Raw genomic sequence first — 18938 nt, 5'->3', positions numbered from 1 at the left:
ATGCTGTATTCATCTTGCCATAAATTATCACAATTATCACCTTTAGAGCTCACACACCCCCGAAACATCAGTGAGCCACCACCATGCTTCACAGTGGGGATGGTATTCTGTTCACTATAGGCCTTGTTGAACCCACTCTAAACATAGCGCTTATGGTTGTGACCAAAAAGCTCTATTTAGGTCTCGTCACTCTAAATTAAAGTATACCAGAAGCTGTGAGGCGTGTCAAGGTGTTGTCAGACATATTGTAACTGCAATGTTTTGCGGCATTGGCGCAGTAAAGGCTTCTTTCTGGTAACTTGACCATGCAGCTCATTTTTGTTCAGGTATCGTTGAATTGTGCTCCTGGAAACAACCACACAGTCTTTTTCCAGAGCAACCTGAATTTCTCCTGAGGTTACCTGTGAGTTTTCTTTGTATCCTGAACAATTATTCTGGCAGGTTTGGCTGAAATCTTTCTTGGTCTACCTGACCTTGGCTTGGTATCAAGAGACCCCCGAATCTTCCACTTCTTAATAAATGATTGAACAGTACTGATTGCATTTGCAAGGCTTTGGATAATTTCTGCCAGGGTATGCAAACATATGAGCACAACTGTATATTGTTATTAAAAACGACCACAAGGTCATTGTACCAATTTGACAATATTTTGCAAAGCAAGTTCAGTGGATTTGTTGAGCTTCACATTCAATGAGACTTTCAGGATGATTAATTACATGAAAAAATATCACACTGTTTAAAAAATGGGCTCTAATAAGACTTGAGATGTAAGATAGATGATTATATAAATCACATTACAAGTTACCTTCGACTAATTGACAATATGCAGATTGGGAGTTTTTAGTAACACAACAAAGAACATAAGAAAACATTACATGAACAATTATTTATTTTTCAATACTTTTGTTATTTCATGATATATTAATATCAAATACAAAAAAAGATTGATCAACAGTACAGTGGGTTTCTAAGGGTAAAACATTTTAACCTTTTGCAGAAACAATCCGGCGACCCCCCAAAAAAATAACACTAGCGGACCATAATCCAACCAATATTCACCCATATTCAAAGGCTGTAGTTGCTGTACAAAGCATGTTCACTGTAAATAATTATCCCTTGTCAGAATAGCGTCTTTAATATAGCATGTGCAAAGTCGATTAACAAAATAAACTATTATACCTAAGACAGATTAATGTTACGATCTTAGACGATTCTTGAAATTCCAATTCAATTTGTACATAAGTATCAGCAATCACAATTTACAAATTTCTACATAAGTTGCAAATAAATACTTTTTTAGGCTTTCAATTTGGCCCCAGTTCTGTCAGCTAAGTTAGTCTACTATGGGTCAATGAGCAATAAAGATAGCGCAGCATGCCAACGACACAAATATGACCAATCATGTGTTTAGATTTAGTATTTAGGCAACAGGTGTTTGGTTTGCGCATGCATTTAGTTGGAGGAAAACAGAATGCAATCTATTGTTATATTGATGTATGGAAATTGTAATGTTAAAGGACATTTGAAATTGAGTTGTTTGAAATAAGATGCAATCTGGGACCAAACAAGTTTTGAAAAATCACCCATTTTGGGCTTGAAGTGCATTTCTATACAAGCATAGTCTATAAGTATTTATTTGATGATTTGGGGCACGTTTTGATGGATACATGACATAGTACACAATTTTCAGGGACCTGTATTGGCTGGACAGCAGCACTTTTACATCCAGTGGCCAAAAAATAAATATCCCGAGAATGCATTTTTAAAACCAGGAAAAAAGAAATGTCCATGGACCGTCGCATGACGTGAAGCGTCCCCAACATATTAGTATTTTATTGTTCACATGCTGGCACTGGTCTCATCTGGTGGAAATACTGTGTTTGACTGTGTGTGTGCGTGTGCGCACACGCACGCATGCACACATTCACCTACATCAGCAGCTCATTACGTTTGTTCATCTCTGACCTCCACTCTCCCACAATGCACTGGGCTTATTTGGACCAGTCCACATTGCCGAAGAAGGGGTGTGATTTGATGTCCTCTGCTCCGGCAACCCCGGCCCCCAGCCTCTCAATTGGGTTGAACTGGAGAAGCTACACCCAAAGAATGAAAACAAACAAACACTATTAACGCTTAAGTGGTTGAGGAAAACTGGTGAGTGTCAAGAATGGTTTTGTAAACTAAAGCTAACTTCTTGTGAGACACTGTCATAACTTGCATATATCCTGACATGATAAGTTTACTGCACATACTCATAAAAAACCAGATGGTTGAAATCCAGAATGCCTATCGGCTGTAAGTCATTGGAATACCATAGGAATTAAATAACTTAAAGTTATGATGGGTTATCATGGCAAAAGTTCTCTTAGTTGGTTTTAAAAAAAGTGTGTTTTTGTGTATATGAACACAACACTTCTGGAATTTTTATTTCAGCTCATGGCAACATGGGACCAAAACTTTATATGTTCAATTGACATTTTTGTATATTTATTATAACACATCACATGCTCTATAAGAATGATTGCCTTAGATTGAACAGAGGAATTAGCCAGAGAATTTTAGACTTTGTTATAGTTAAGGATTTTGGCAATGGCAAAATGGTAGCATTTTCTACCAAACTACCCTTAAATGAATTCATACTGTTGATTTTATCAAAACTGTATCCACAAGTAAATGTGATTCCGGGAACATAGATAAAGGACTTCAGTGCTAAAATCCACACCTATCCCTTTAATGCAGTATTTAATGCTTCGGAAAAACTAGCACTCCGATGCACTCAAAAACAGATCAAGATAGATGAGAAGACAACAAAGATTAATAGTAGCTACAATATTTATCACAGAAATAAATAAACTAAAAAGGTGTGCTGACCTGCTCTAATAGAGACCTGGCCTCCTCAGATACAAACTCTGGGATGTTGAGGGCCGTGTGGCGACTGATACCAGTGGGGTGGCACTGCAGCAGAGACTGGGGAGGGAGATAAACAAACGTTGAACACCGTCACAAACATGCCAAAGAATGAGATGTTTTAAACCTGACCCGCTCAGTTTAATACACACCACTGAATTCTGGATTCACTTCACTACTTCTCTGTATGTTCACAAGGCTTTGCAGGACATGTTTCCAGCAAACCTCACCTCATAATGTATGAACACACTGAACACATCACTGAACACGTTCAGGTTGTTTAGCTCTTGAAGTACACGTGGTCTCCACGGAGCTTCACTTCCAGCATTTTTATCCTCAAGTGAAAACAATTACAGCTCCCATTAAACACATTAATCACCAGAGTCACAAACTGCCAAAAATGAACCAGGGAATCACGATGTTAGGAGACTTGCTGGCCATTGCAAAAACCAAGGGGCATGAAAACTTAATGTGGATTGCTTTCAAAGTAGCTAAGCCATACTTTCAAGTAGATCAAGCAGAACCTCGGTCTCCCAGATTCACATCAGACAAACCCACCAGCTTTGCATGACCCCCTCTCAAAAAACAGTGAAGAATTTTAATTTTAATTTATCTTTTTCAGTCCCTGCAAAAGCTACTACTGTCTACCGCCAGACACCAGGAATTAGTATTGTATATAAATGTATGTTTGACTTAAAGTCAATATTATGTAATGTTTGACTGTATTTTGTCTACCACTAGCAGCACAAGTAAAACTCTGCAGAGGTCTAAAGCTTAGCGAATGAAGGGGTTTGTAATTCTGATGCTCGAGCAGGAGCTAATAAGGATTCAAATCAACAAATAGTAACCAGTCCGCATGAAGCCACAGAGGCAGCAGCCACCCATTAAGTGAAAAACCTCTCTGGATAAATAAAAGTCAACAGCGAAAAGAGAAAACACCTGAAATAATACTGATCAGAGAAGATGATAACAATAGTGTGATTTCACTAGGCTGCTGCTCTCCCTTGTGATCTAATGGAAATGTGTTTTTCACATGGGGGAGAGGTTATTGGAAGAACTGGGTGGTACTGGGGAGGGAAACCTTGCTCAAACTGTTATTTTGTTGAAGTCAATACAAACACAAGTAACAATGGGAGCTCAACATTTATGCAAAGAGAGTCGGACTGGCAGGCGGTAATGTAACTGTGTGCATGTTTGCACGTGTGTGTGTAGCCAGAATTACTGTAACAAGCCCCTGAGATTTGTCTTAAAAAAAAACAATTAATGGCAAATGTTGGAACAGACAACATAAACCAGATGATAACATAACTGTATGTGTTTGTGTGTGTGATTAGCAGGGAAAAACCCTGTTAGTTAATCAGTTAGATCGGTTGCTCTTTCTAACATATGCAGCAGGAGATATGGCTCAGATCCTGGCATCAGTCAAGATCGCCCTGGGCAAGATCTTATCCTGCAAGGATCAAGAGAGCCTCTGTGTGTGTTTCTGCCTGTCTGTGTGTACGCACGTGTGTAGTGTTATAAACCCTCAAGTATATCACCAAAATTCATCTTGTATGTGTATTCACAATGTTAAAACAAATGTACAACTTGTCTTTCTGTTTCATCTAGAAATGGGCCATAAAGATAGTTCAGATGAAAACATTCCCACTGGCCATCTCTAGGGACAATTAAAAGTTTAAGGTGTTATGCACTGGTCAGAAACATATGTGTACTTGCTCCAGAAGACAGCCCTGTTCACTGATCCGAGATGTCACACTGCTCGTCAGGCCTTCTGCTGACCCGGGAAGAGCCATAGCACTTCATCAAGAGAGCCACCCCTCGTTCCCTCCTCCCATACTGATCAAAGGTCAGTCAGCCCAACCCCAAGGAGTCCTGAGAGTGGGTTCTCCCCTCCACCCAAGCCCTGATCCAGGGAGAGAGAGCCAGGAGAGGGCCCAGGGAGAGGTGACCCCCTGCCCCAGCAGATGGAGCCCAGGCTGGGGGGAGAAAGTCACACCGCTGCCCCTGGCACCGGTCGAGAGCCGAGGGAGAGGCGGGAGCCAAGACGCACCTAGACAAAGACATCTCGAAATAACACCCTACTCTATACACACACACGAAAACACACAATCGCACAACTACACGGCTAGGGAGACAGGGTAGGAGCCAAGACGCACCTACAACCAAACACCTCAGGACAACTTCTGGAAAAAAAACACACAAACCTGACTGAGAAAGACACGTGACCAGCCTGCCAGAGCGAGTGCCAGCAAGAGCCAGAATATACTACAACACAGATGTCTTCACTGCCCCCACAAACATTCAAGCATCCATCGAACACACACAAAAACACTTTGATGCTATATTCTTACCTTGCCTGTGAGCAGCTCAAACAGGATGGCCCCAAGACTCCACCAATCACAAGCTACGGTCTCTTCAACGATACCCCCCACCTCTACAACAAAGAAGAGAGGAGAGCATGAAGAATACTACAAGAAGAAAATTATATGTGAAACAGAGGAATACCAAAATATAGAAAGACAGAGCAAGGACAGGGACAACAGGAAACATTTTTATAAGAGGAGTGTTAAGGTAAAACTAATTTGAAAAGACATCTGCTAAATAAACACCAAATATAAATACCAATCAACATTTTCTCAAAATGGAGTCAAGAGTTTTTCATAAAATTTCACCAGCACAGAATTCCACACAATAGGACTACAAAATTACAACTACTTAATATTTTATTGCATTAACACACAAGAGACACACACCCCCCCCCCCCCACACACACACACACCCACGAGGAGCCAAGTGTGTCTCTCTCTCGTAAAGAGGTGATTTGCATAATAAAAAAGCAGTCAAATTGAGGAAACCGTCTGTGCTGCAACTTCACACCATCTGCATGACCTGACCTCACACACACACGCACAGACATGCTTTTCCAAACCAGACTCACAACATACTGCGTTTACAGTTCTATTGCATGTCTCTATCCACATTTCCCTCCATTTCCTTCTCTGTTGTGTTCCATCTGCCTTTTATTTAACCTCCCTAATCTCTAGGCCGTCCTGTTTTCAGTCCTGTATCTTCTATCTTTCATAGGTTCCTAGCGACAAGGGACGTATAAAAAACATAAAAGGTCCCGGGTAAGACCATGGCACTTCCAAAATCAGGGCAGTGGTTTCAATTCCCACATGGCAAAAGTATGGAAATAATATACTACTATAAGCCATTCTGCAAATTGACTAAAATGTATTTAATTCTTCAGGTATGTCAGTGGAAGATATTTTGCCAGCTGACCATAAAAATAAAGCCTTAATAATGCTTACAATATACAAGCTATGTAATACTAAATGAAATGCCAGGGTTACAGACTACTTCAGTGTCTTCAGCCACAACGCAATAAGCTTTTTTTTTTGTGCGTGATGTGGCCTATCCAGTCTGACTTAAGACCTCAGTTGTGAGTCTTCTGATAAAACTGTAACCCAAAGACATTTTTCATTCTCTGCAGCTATATCCTACGTTCTATATAAACATTTAGTTCAGAGAACAGTAATATCATTTTGAGGGTATTAAACATGGGGGGATTAAACATATTTATATATACACATATACAGCTCCGGAAAAAATTAAGAGACCACTGTACCTTTTTCTTTCCTTTCCAAAAAAGTCAAAAAGGAAGGTTTTGAGTGAAGAACAGAAGGTTTAGAATTAAGAGATCACTTTAAATTGAATGCTTCGGTTCCCCACTAAAAACTTTCCATTTCATCTTTTTTGGAAAGGAAATAAACAGGTGCACTGGTCTCAATGTTTTCTGGAGCTGTATACACACACACACACACACACACACACACAGTATGTATTACATACATACAGTGGGGAGAACAAGTATTACACTTACAAAGCATGTAGAAGTCTGTAATTTTTTTTCACATTGTATGATTTTTAAGTAATTCATTTGCATTCTATTGCATGAAATAAGTATTTGATACATCAGAAAAGCAGAACTTAATATTTGGTGCAGAAACCTTTGTTTGCAATTACAGAGATCATACGTTTCCTGTACTTCTTGACCAGGTTTGCACACACTGCAGCAGGGATTTTGGCCCACTCCTCCATACAGACCTCCAGATCCTTCAGGTTTCGGGGCTGTTGCTGGGCAACGGACTTTCAGCTCCCTCCAAAGATTTTCTATTGGGTTCAGGTCTGGAGACTGGCTAGGCGACTCCAGGACCTTGAGATACTTCTTACGGAGCTCCTTAGTTGCCCTGGCTGTGTGTTTCGGGTCGTTGTCATGCAGGAAGACCCAGCCACGACCCATCTTCAATGCTCTTACTGAGGGAAGGAGGTTGTTGGCCAAGATCTCGCGATACATGGCCCCATCCATCCTCCGCTCAATACGGTGCAGTCGTCCTGTCCCCTTTGCAGAAAAGCTCTATTTTTGTCTCATCAGACCACATGACCTTCACCCATTCCTCCAATGGATCATCCGGATGGTCATTGGCAAACTTCAGATGGGCCTGGACATGCGCTGGCTAGAGCAGGGGGACATTGCGTGCGCTGCAGGATTTTAATCCATGATGGCGTAGTGTGTTACTAATGGTTTTCCTTGAGACTGTGGTTCCAGATCTCTTCAGGTCATTGACTAGGTCCTGTCGTGTAGTTCTGGGCTGATCCCTCACCTTCCTCATGATCATTGATGCCCCTGAGGTGAGATCTTGCATGGATCCCCAGACCGAGGGAGATTGACCGTCATCTTGAACTTCTTCCATTTTCTAATAACTGCATCAACAGTTGTTGCCTTCTCACCAAGCTGCTTGCCTATTGTCCTGTAGCCCATCCCAGCCTTGTGCAGGTCTACAATTTTATCCCCGATGTCCTTACACAGCTCTCTGGTCTTGGCCATTGTGGAGAGGTTGGAGCCTGTTTGATTGAGTGTGTGGACAGGTGTCTTTTATACAGATAACGAGTTCAAACAGGTGCAGTTAATACAGGTAATTGAGTGGAGAACCGGAAGGCTTTTTAAAGAAAAACTAACAGGTCTGTGAGAGCCGGAATTCTTACTGGTTGATAGGAGATCAAATACTTATGTCATGCAATAAAATGCAAATTATTATTTAAAAAATCATAATGTGATTTTCTGGATTTTTTTTAAAGATTCCATCTCTCACAGTTGAAGTGTACCTATGATAAAAATTACAGACCTCTATAAGCTTTGTAAGTAGGAAAACCCGCCAAATCAGCAGTGTATCAATTACTTCTTCTCCCCACTATACATACATACACACACATGCAGAGCAACTTTACATTTACCAGAAGGTGCTGCAGTAGGCTCAACAGCCCTACCAATGCGGCTATGGGCAGGTCTTCAGGCATTCCAAAAATCAACAGCATACCCTAAAAATATTAATTTCTCATCTCAAAACACCCCAGAAGAAAAGCCCAGAGGTCACCCTCAGGTTTCCATATAAGAATCAGTGAAGGTGAACATGGCCGCTAACCCCAACTCCCATCCCATCCCTCTCTCTCTCTCTGCTTCTATATTTCTATCTGGCCCCTCCAGGCCTCTGGTTCACTACCACAGAGGAGGTTAGGGAAGCACGGACACACAGCTGGAGTGACAGGCAGGTCGGCTGGGGGGCCACTAGTGGGTGTGCAATACTGTTCCACTGGGCACCAGATGGCCCCTTGTGTCTGTCCACTTTCCTCTCCAGAGGGAGCCTAGTAACCCTGTGGCTGGGGCCCATGGGTTGGAGCATCTGCACCCAGCAACCAGGCTCCTCAGCTGGGGAGGAGAGACAATGACCCCAAACCCCCCCCCCCCCCCCCCCCCCATCACCTTTCCTGCTCTGGGGAGGGCTGTGCAGCTCACTTCCAGCCAAGGTTAGAGAGCCCCAGACAGGGGTATGATACTCCTTGCTTTGGCCGCCCCTAAAGGAGCATCCAGTCAGTGCCCACATGGGGCAACTCTGCAAACGGTCTTCAGGGCACCCCATGGCCACTGTTTTGACAGCCAAGGAGAAGAGATCGTCATTGAACAGACTGGTGATACCTGGGTGGTTTTGAGCTTGGGGGCGAAAATCCTGGACACAGACACACACACACACACAAATCTCAAAGCAAGGTCGACTGTCATCACAATGGATTAATGTCTAAGAAGCTGCAGGGAGAGGACAGCCGAGCTGGCTACACTTATCGCTGTCAGAGCAAGGCAAGAAGAGAGGGAGCGAGGAGTGAGCACATGCATTCACAGGACACGGGCCACTAACTAAACCAACTCGTACAGTAACCAGATGTTTCATCTTTTATTATTTACAATACACAAAAGGTCATTCCATGTTGATGCTCAGCTCCCCGATGAAGTCCCTTTTCAAAAATGACCGTGGCAGGGTATCACTCAACAATTAAGTATGCTGATGAGACAGAAGTGTTTGACAAACGCTGTAGCAGACCTATTTAACCTCAGGCAGCTGAAGAAATTCAGCATGTCCCAGCAAACATTTCCAAACCTTTACAACTACAACATCGAGAGCGTACTCTCAGACTGTTTCGGCGTCTGGTACAGCAGCTGCTCTGTCTGTGATCACATCACTTTACAGAGTAAGAAGATGTCAATACAGCGACAGGGCATTCTCTCCACCTATAGCAGCAGAAAGGTCATTAAAGGGGTGGTCCTGAATGAAGCAGTGTCCAAAGTCGGTGCATTACAGAGGCATTATTGCAATCAGGATTATGAATCTTGTCTAAGGAACAAGGACAATGCTCCAGACTTCAGTAGAGGGAAGTACAAAGTGGCTCAGACCTGTATGGGGTTGAATGTCGGACTGGGCAGGCCTTAGCACATTGTGCACTAGCAACTTCTTGTGGAATGTCTAACACCTGCGAGTTCCTGAGAAAACGCATTGCCCAAATAATTTTCTGGGGAAGGAGGTAAAAAATAACAATAAATATGTTTATGTAAAAAATTATAATAAAGCCACAAATATTATCATGTGGCTTTACACAACACGACCCGAGCCATGGTCAAACCGATGTCAGTTTAAATGGATACCATCTAGCAGACAGAGAATGTTCAGGGGCATTATTACCAGGACAGAGAGTCTGAAAATAATAATTTACCCCCAGGCCAACAGAATGTTAAACAAACTGTCTATCTGCCCTGCACCCTAACATGCACCTTCGAGATCCTTTCGCACTCACACACACAGTCGTTAACAAGCATTCAATCAACGCTGTAATACTAATAATTGCAAACACTAGTCACTTTCTATTTTTATATTACTATATCCTGTTTTGTGTATTTCTCTTAAGTAAACCTCTTGTTTTATACTGTATTACTTTTTTAAACTGACTGCAAATTGTCTAGGAAACAAAACAAGCATTGCGCTACACATGAAAGAACATCTGCTACATGTGAGTATATATATATATATATATATATATATATATATATATATATATATCTCAAACATTGATCTAAGGTGATCCCAAAGCCCCAGGGATTGGGAATATTGCCCTTAATAGAGTGCTGTCTTTTGGATGGGACCTTAAACAGCTGTCCTTACTCTCTGTGGTGACTAAAGATCACTTACTGAAAGGGTAGGGGTTAACATTCAGAATTAAGTTATTTAGCAGATGCAGTTATCTAGACTGAATACATCAGTGAGTGCCCACATTTTCATACCATTTTGGTACCCTGACATTGTTACAAAATTGCCAATCTGTCCCTATATTCAAGGCCTCCTAAATATACCTAGCTTCCAACAGACCTGCCAATTCATTCCCTCAGTCAACTTCACTGGAAAAATAACGATTACACGAATAAATAAATAAAACAAATAAAAAAGGCAAAGCCAGGTAATAGACATTGGAGCCCAGGTGTGATGTCCAAGACTTAGAACATACAATAACTTCCTCAATAAGTTCCCTTTCCCACAATCAGTTGTTTAAGAAATGCCATCTCTCCTATTTCTCTTAAGGCCAGGAGGAACTTTTATTCTTCTCCTCTCATCTCCACTTCCCCAAAACCAACTGACATCCATTGTTCAAAGGGGAAGTGATTTTGGAGGAAGTGAGGAGAGGAGGTCCTGAGAATCTGAAGATTATCACGCATCAACTAGAAATGTCTACCCATTCTGACTGGCACAGCTGACGTTGGGTTTCAGAACTTCAGCTCTGAATACAATGGGGAGAACTTAAGACAGCCAAAAGAGAGAAATGTAAAGGTCGACTTGAAGCATAAACAGTGATCGGTGACATTGATAAGTAACTCCCACTTGCCATGCATTTGTTGTGATTATATTTTGGGAGACTTTGAAAACAACTGAAAAGCATTTATGTTTACAGTTCGACTTACACCAATCAGCCATAACATTATGACCACCTGCCTAATATTGTGTAGGTCCCCCTTTTGCCACCTTGACAGCCCTGACCCATCGAGGCATGGACTCCACTAGACCTCCACTGGGTGTGCTATAGTATCTGGCACCAAGACGTTAGCAGCAGATCCTTTAAGTTGCAAGGTGGGGCCTCAATGGATTGGACGTGTTTGTCCAAGCACATTCCACAGATGCTCGACTGGATTGAGATCTGGGGAATTTGGAGGCCAAGTCAACACCTTGAACTTGTTGTTGTGTCCTTCAAACCATTCCTAAAACATTTCTGCTTTGTGGTAGGGCGCATTATCCTGCTGAAAGAAACCAATGCCATCAGGGAATACCGTTGCCATGAAAGGGTGCACATGGTCTGCAAAAATGTTTAGGTAAGTGGTACATGTCAAAGTAACATCCAAATGAATGGCAGGACCCAAAGTTTCCCAGCAGAACATTGCCTAAAGCATCACACTGCCTCCGTCTGCTTGCCTCCTTTCCATAGTGCATCCTGGTGTCATGTATTTTCTAGGTAAGCGACGCACACGCACTCGGCCATCCATTTGATGTAAAAGGAAATGTGATTCATCAGACCAGGCCACCTTCTTCCATTGCTCTGTGGTCCAGTACTGATGCTCAAGTGCCATTGTAGGCATTTTCGGCAGTGGTCAGCAGGGGCACCCTGACTGGTCTGCGGCTACGCAGCCCCATACGCAACAAACTGCGATGCACGGTGTGTTCTGACACCATTCTATCAGTACCACCATTAACTTATTAACTTTTTCAGCAATTTCAGCTACAGTAGCTCGTCTGTGGGATCAGACCACATGGGCCATTCATTGCACCCCACGTGCATCAATGAGCCTATGACCCTTTCACAGGTTCACCACTTTTCCTTCCCTGGACCACTTTTGATAGATACTCACCACTGCAGACCGGGAACACCTCACAAGGGGTGCAGTTTTGGAGATGCTCTGACCCAGAAGTCTTGCCATCACAATTTGGCCCTTGTCAAAGTCGCTCAGATCCTTAAGCTAGCCCATTTTTCCTGCTTCTAACACATCAACTTTGAGGACAGAATGTTCACTTGCTGCCTCATATATCCCACCCACTGACAGGTGCCATGAAAACGAGATTAACAGTGTTATTCACTCATAATGTTATGGCTAATCGGTGTATAATCTCACAGTAAGAGATCAAATAAACAATTAATAGAGAAAATAAAATACACAAAATACTTTTCCAGTCCCTCCTATGTTTTTTGGGGGTGTCTGTGCTGAAAACATGTTTGTGTGTATCCCTCTCACGACACACACACACACACACCCACACACTAACCGCCCTGTCACAGCAGGCACCCTGCTAGCTCTCTGGCAAACAGTCATAAATCTGTCACCAGGAATGAAGCCATAGCTGTGACTGACCCTGTCTGGGTAAACAGAAATACATAACAAGGGCAGCAAAGGGGAGTGTGGGGGTCTAACCAACTAACTAAGTGTGTATGTATGTGTGAAGGAAATTGAGGGCTGAAGGGGGGTTGACAGTGAGAAGAGATTGAATGAAATATATTGAATGAAACTGAGAGATAAAAAAAGGAAAATGGGACAGACTGAAATAAAAAGTGACACAGACAATGCATGACGCGTGTAGGTTGAAACAAAGTTCCAGAGTGTAGGTTGAAACAAAGTTCCAAAGTATAGATTAAAGACAGAACAGTTGAAGAGAGCCAGAGAGAAAGCGAGATTGAGAGAGTGCAATTATATGAACTTCAGACTCCACCACAGAGACTCAAAGTTACTCAGACAGTGCATGAATCCCCCTACTGGAACCTCACAACTACTACAACCAGCACATGCTCCCCAATAGAACCAAACTAACCAGAAGTAGTAGTCACACTCACCCCAACAAAAAAGTCATGTCTTTCTGAAAATGAAAGTTTAGCCGACACACAATTCCGTCTGGAATAAATTACCAGTATGAGAATGTCCATAGGACCTACAGTGCTAATCTCTGATGCTTAATCATCTCTCGGCTGTTTACAACTCCTGCTGACTTCAGGTCCATGATAATTGGACATATGTCTCTCAGTGTTCCCATCTCGAGTAGAGGGCTTTAAAACACGTACAGTGATACTCTGGCCTGCCTAGGGTTTAGATGGCAGTGCATTTGGAATATTATGTGCTTTGCATTCATACCTTTGGCTTTGGCACAAGGATTGGGATACAAATGCGCACAAACACACACAGACACATTTGAAATAATAAACGCATGTAATGTTAGCTTTTATCTAAATAAATTATGTTAACTACGGTGTATATTATACTGTATATAATAAAGCACGAGGGGATGTGTGATTTGCTGATTGGCATAAAGCTGTGATATACATCAATCAGCAATAACATTATGACCACTAACAGGTGAAGTGAAGAACACTGATAATCTCGTTATCATGGAACCTGGATATATTAGGCAGCAAGTGAACATTTGGTCCTCAAAGTTGATTTGTTAGAAGCAAAGAAATGGGAAAGCTTAAGTAACTGAGTGACATTGACAAGAACTGCCCTTATCTGTGGTTTATTGGCCCTATAACACCCCCGGGTGTTATAGGGCCAATATACTACATAACGGAGTAGAACAGAACAGGAGTCCACTCATATCATACCTCAGTTCTACAATTACAATAAAATAAAAGTTTTATTTGTAATTGCAGATTGGCTGCTACGTGTAATGAACGTGTACTATGTGTCTGATGTTGTCAGCTGTTTCAGTACAGTTTCACCCATCATCTATGTCACATAACTACATGTAACCCCACACACAAACCCACCCACATAAAGGCGTTAAGTTGAAAGGGTGTGAAGTGGACTCTTGCAAGTAATAGCAGTGCGTTCAATCAGCCTTTAAACAGCATGCCAGGGCTTCAACAGGCACGCTAAGGCCAAAAGAGAGGTCAGTTACACTGCAAGGTCCAGCATTCTGGTCCCACACCACCCTCTACAGGAAATTCCTGTCAACTACATCCAGCGTGTAACTAAATGTACACAGGTCCAATTGTTAGATATTGTTTCGGTGATAAACAAAGAAATCTAGTTTGTATTGCAAGTCAAACAATTACTATAACTTAACTTTTAGTTGTGTAGATATTGGTTTCACCATTTGTAAATGAAAATACAAATTTCAGTGTAATTCAATTACATAGTAATATATTGTAAAAATGTAAGCAGTTATATTTAGTACTTGGTTAGACAGGCTTTGTGCAGGCATAAAAATGCTGTCAATGTCTAGTCTTGATTCTAGGTTTTCGCTTTGGAGATTACTACTAACGTTGGTCAACATGAGGACTAAAGCCATGTTAAGGGAAGTAAAGGAGGGAACTATAAAGTACAATTCCTAAAAAAAAATATCTGAAACATAGTTGTGACGCTTAATAAAGGTAACTAAGTTTAATTATTTGGGGAACATGTTGGTTCCAATCTTTTCATGTTACGAAGACAACTGAATATGAAATCCATTTACATTTTACATTTCAAGTCATTAAGCAGAGCAACTTACAGGAGCAATATACAGAGAAACTTAAAGGAGCAATTAGGTAAATCATCTTGGGACAGTAAAGCACAGCAGATTCTTCAGCTGGACGGCTCAAGGATTCAATCTAGCAACCATCCGGTTACCGGTCACACACTTTAACCTTAGCCTATCTGCTGCCCCGTCAGTCAGTGTGTGTAGACCATATCTGTAAATGAAAGAATTGTCTCTACTGCCACAAACCTAGTTTCCAAAGGCCCTACATACATACTGATCTACTCCAGGGAACTGTTTATATGGCCTTGCTCTGGTATGAATGAGGCCTTTGTGGCTATGGGAGTTGGGAGGGAAATTGGCCTACTTCTGTTGCCGCCTGTACATAACATTAACCTCTACAGACTGTCAGGTCGCAATACTAAGCTACCTTCCTCTGTGTATGTTCACACAGGCAGACTTTCTAACCATTTGCAGCCGGTAGAGACCACAGTGCTTGTAAACCCAAGGTTATGGGTACAATTCCTATGTAGCGTCAATACCAAAAAAATAATATTAAAATGTATGCACTCACGACTACAGTCACTCTGGACCAAAAAAGAATAATAATATTGATGCACAGAGGTAATTGACTAAACTTGACAAATGAATGCCTTTATCTGTGTGTGTGTGTGTGTGTGTTTGTGTGTGTCAGTCTTTCTTACCAGGTGCGCAGTACATGTTGGCAATGGCCTCCTTGTTGTAGGAGTCCTCAACGTCACTCCAGCTGCAAAAATATGTGAGCTCCACATGGCCTAGGAACGAGGATTGGAGAAAGACTAGAGTCGTCTCATCTGTATTTTCAAAACAAGTTGAACATCCTATTTCTCCTGAATCCTACGGACCATACTAACTAAAATGTAGTCAAACCCTAACTTACCTCACAACGAACGCAGACACGGTCCCACCCAAACTAATCTCTTCTGCTATTCCCAAAAGGTATCACCTCAACCCACCCTTTCTACATAACAGCTCACCTCTAAAAAAAAAAAAAAAGTTTTTCCTTTCCTTCCTCCTCTTCTCCCGCTCTGAATCTCTCGAACAGAGTTTTTTCCAGTAGCAGTGATTACTCCTGTTTAGCTGCTAACGGCTAGCGCCATCATTAGGACTAATGGTGTCATTAGCTCGCTGGGGCCATTAGACTGGGCTAGCCAGACTGATGCACTACACTGCACTAGGCTAGGCCGCTGATGGCCCCTTAGAACAATAATTACGCACAGAGACACAGAGAGGCCAAAACATCCACTCAGCTAATTAGACAAGTGGCCATAACGAGGTCCAGTCAAGATAATGGGACTGGTAACAGAAAAGGTGAGAGATTATCTAGCCTCAGTCAGTGTACAACAAAAATGGAGTTCCCAAACCACTGGAGTCAGTCTGCGCTAAGACAAGAAGGTATGAGTGGAATGGTCTAGGTCTTTGAAGACCTAGCATCCAAGTAATGGCTCGCCTCTCAAACTCAGCACGGTCGCTCATGCTCAGTTCATGGGTTGGACCCAGATGTTGCTTGAGGGCCTGTGGGAGACTGCATTTCCTTTGATCTAAGGAGAAACCCCAGGGCAGGGAATCGGTGACAGAGGCCTCTAGCAGAGGAAGCTTTAAAGGAAAATTAAGAAACCGAGAGACTGCTTCACTTTGCTTTGTAAGTTTTCAACTGGTAAACCAAGTGGGAATTAGATTGAGGCCTACCCTTTTCAACTAATGCATAGGCCCATAACCGGAACTAGCGAGTATGTGGTGATGAATCTTAAATTAGCTTACACTCAGTGGGTAAATTACACCAATACTGGGAATTGCATTTGAAGTGTATGGCTCAAATGACCAACCACGTGATAACAGCCATCAGAAAGCCTGTACGACCCCTGACCTTTGCTGTTAACAAGGATGTTGTTGGGATTGAGATCCTTGCAGATGATGCCGTCCTTATGCAGTGAGTCCAGGGCAGAAACCATCTCTGTGGCCCAGCATTTCACAAACTCCTCTGGGATCCTGGCCTTCGAAGCAGTGGCAGACAACAGGTCTAGCTCCGCGAACAGCCTTGACACGTCCTTATCTGACTCCCCTATGTCCTCCACACCAAGCAAGTTAACCTGAGGCACAGGCTGGGATTGGGACTCAATGCCTAGCGCGCTCTCTGCCCCCGAGCTGGCCCCCGTCCCATCCTGACCAGAGTTGGAACCAGCTGTTGTCCCCTCCAGGTTCAAACTGTCAGGGTATAAAAGTAGGTTCAAGCTGGCATCTAGTCTCTCAGGAAGTGGGCCGAGCGAATCAGTGAATGGTATGTCTGTGTTGGAGGAAGAGGGCAAAGCCACAGACACCACGCTTGCTGGGAGGAAGTCTCTATTTGAGAGTAAGGGAGCTGTGGCAGCCATTTTGTCAATTTTCGAGTCCTGTGAGAAGGCCAGGCCGCAATCATCCCACAAAGACGTGCAAGGGGAGGATGAGGGTGTGTCTATGTCCACGGGAATGGCATGCACGACTGCTAGCTCCTCCCCGTCCTCCAGCTCATGGTGGAGCTGCAGGACATCCGGCTGAGTGAATTTCGGGGAGGTTTTAGCATCCAGGGCCAAACACACCCCTGACAACACCAGCTCCTCCTCCAGCACCTCCACCTGCCCTGATTCTACCCCGGCCATGACCCCAGGCAGGTTAACCAGGAGATCTGGGGGCCGCCCTTCGTCCTCCACCACCGCCTCTTTAAAGGAGATGACTGGTACTGACTCATTGGAGCCCTGGTCACTGCAGTCTGGACCCCACGGGTCAAACCAACCTCTGTGACCTTTAGCTTTTTCTGCCAGCTCCGACAGGTCAGTGACTTCCGAGCCCATGTCAGAGGTGGACAGGTAGGGGAGGGGCTCCGAAGGGTCTGATTTGGGCCTAGGCTCGGTCAAGTCTGGACACACCTCGCTGGCGCTGTCCTTGCTGTCAATGCGGAAGAACTCCATGGGTGAGCGTTTGGACTGGTCCAACGAAAGCGGAGTGGCAGGGAAGTGCGATGTGCTGAAAACATTGTTGTGGTCCAGCCCGTTGTCCTGGCAGTGCCAGCTGTTGTCCACGGCAGTCTCAGTGAACAAACTCAGCTCCTGTGTGCTGATTGGAGAGCAAAGGCTGTTGTTGCTAAGCAGCGAATGAGTCCTGGAGGAAGTGGTTATTGCATCAATAGTGATATCCAGCGATGACGCTTTCTGTCCCCTTGAACCGCACTCTTCCTCCCCCTTTCCTTCATCCTCACTTACGGCTTCCGGTTCTATCTTTTCTTGCTCATACTCATTACAGAGATTCAGATAACTGTCAGTGCACTCTTCTGACTCTGAGGTGGCTCCAGAGTCCGACTGGGGCCCTAGGCGGTCAACCAGCCCAAGAGGAAGAGCACTCCTGTGGGGAAGGACACGAGGAGAATCCCCTTGAATCTCAAGTCCACAGCCAGAACCAGCTCCATGCCCTGACCCAGAGCTACCAGAGTCCAAACCCAGCTCGGAAGCAGCTTGTTGGGCAGAGTGTACTGCCGTGGTGTGGCTCTTCTGGATGAAAGGAATGTCGCAGCTCTCCTCAGGGCTGGAGTTAAGCAAAAACTTTCCAATGTGAGACCACAGCTTCCCTCCTGGACAGATGACAGACAGAAGAGAGACCAGAATTAAAAACAGTTAGGTTGGCAAGGTGGATTGCTCAAAAGGTACATAGAAGAATAACATGGTCCTGTGTAGCACAGTTGTTAAGAGCACTGTGCTTGCAACAACAGGGTTGGGTTTGATTCCCACAGACAGATTAAAAAGTATTAAAATATAGTTTCAAATACTTGTAGCTAAAACTAATAAAAGTTTTAAGGGTAAACATAGGTAAGTGGGTCTGCATTAGAGTCCCTGCTAAATGACATAAATGTAAAAAATATTATGTTTATATGAGACCAACATTATGGTGAAAATGGTTTTATTGTTTCATTTCGGGGGACTTAATAATCTAAAGGGTCATGATACAATTTAGATACTGTCCTTGTCAGACAAAGATGTGCACACCACACACAGACAAACACACACACACGCCCAGCTGTGGTGTGAGTGATTGTAGGACAGCATCTGTTGTGTGTGATGAGAATGAATAGGGTGTGTGCTGCTGGCGGTGATA

The 18938-nt window shown here is 43.2% G+C and overlaps 1 protein-coding gene across 2 annotated transcripts in view; it reads right to left on the bottom strand.

Annotated features, from left to right (window-relative positions):
* Positions 1-871: 871 nt before the first annotated feature.
* Positions 872-18938, bottom strand: part of rps6kc1 (ribosomal protein S6 kinase polypeptide 1) — an 83330-nt gene continuing 65263 nt past the window's right edge. For both annotated transcript variants that reach the window (XM_013132644.3, XM_013132645.3), the window contains 5 exons: positions 16684-18417; positions 15482-15571; positions 5259-5341; positions 2872-2967; positions 872-2093 (listed from right to left, as the gene is read on the bottom strand). In XM_013132644.3, the coding sequence (XP_012988098.2) occupies positions 1992-2093; positions 2872-2967; positions 5259-5341; positions 15482-15571; positions 16684-18417 (2105 nt within the window). In that variant the 3' untranslated portion in view covers positions 872-1991. The remainder of the gene's footprint in view (positions 2094-2871; positions 2968-5258; positions 5342-15481; positions 15572-16683; positions 18418-18938) is intronic.

This window comes from Esox lucius, chromosome 18 (assembly GCF_011004845.1).
Source record: "Esox lucius isolate fEsoLuc1 chromosome 18, fEsoLuc1.pri, whole genome shotgun sequence".
Classification (NCBI taxonomy): domain Eukaryota; kingdom Metazoa; phylum Chordata; class Actinopteri; order Esociformes; family Esocidae; genus Esox; species Esox lucius.
The sequence above is the reverse complement of the archived record's forward strand: the minus strand, read 5'-3'. Positions and strand labels throughout refer to the sequence as shown.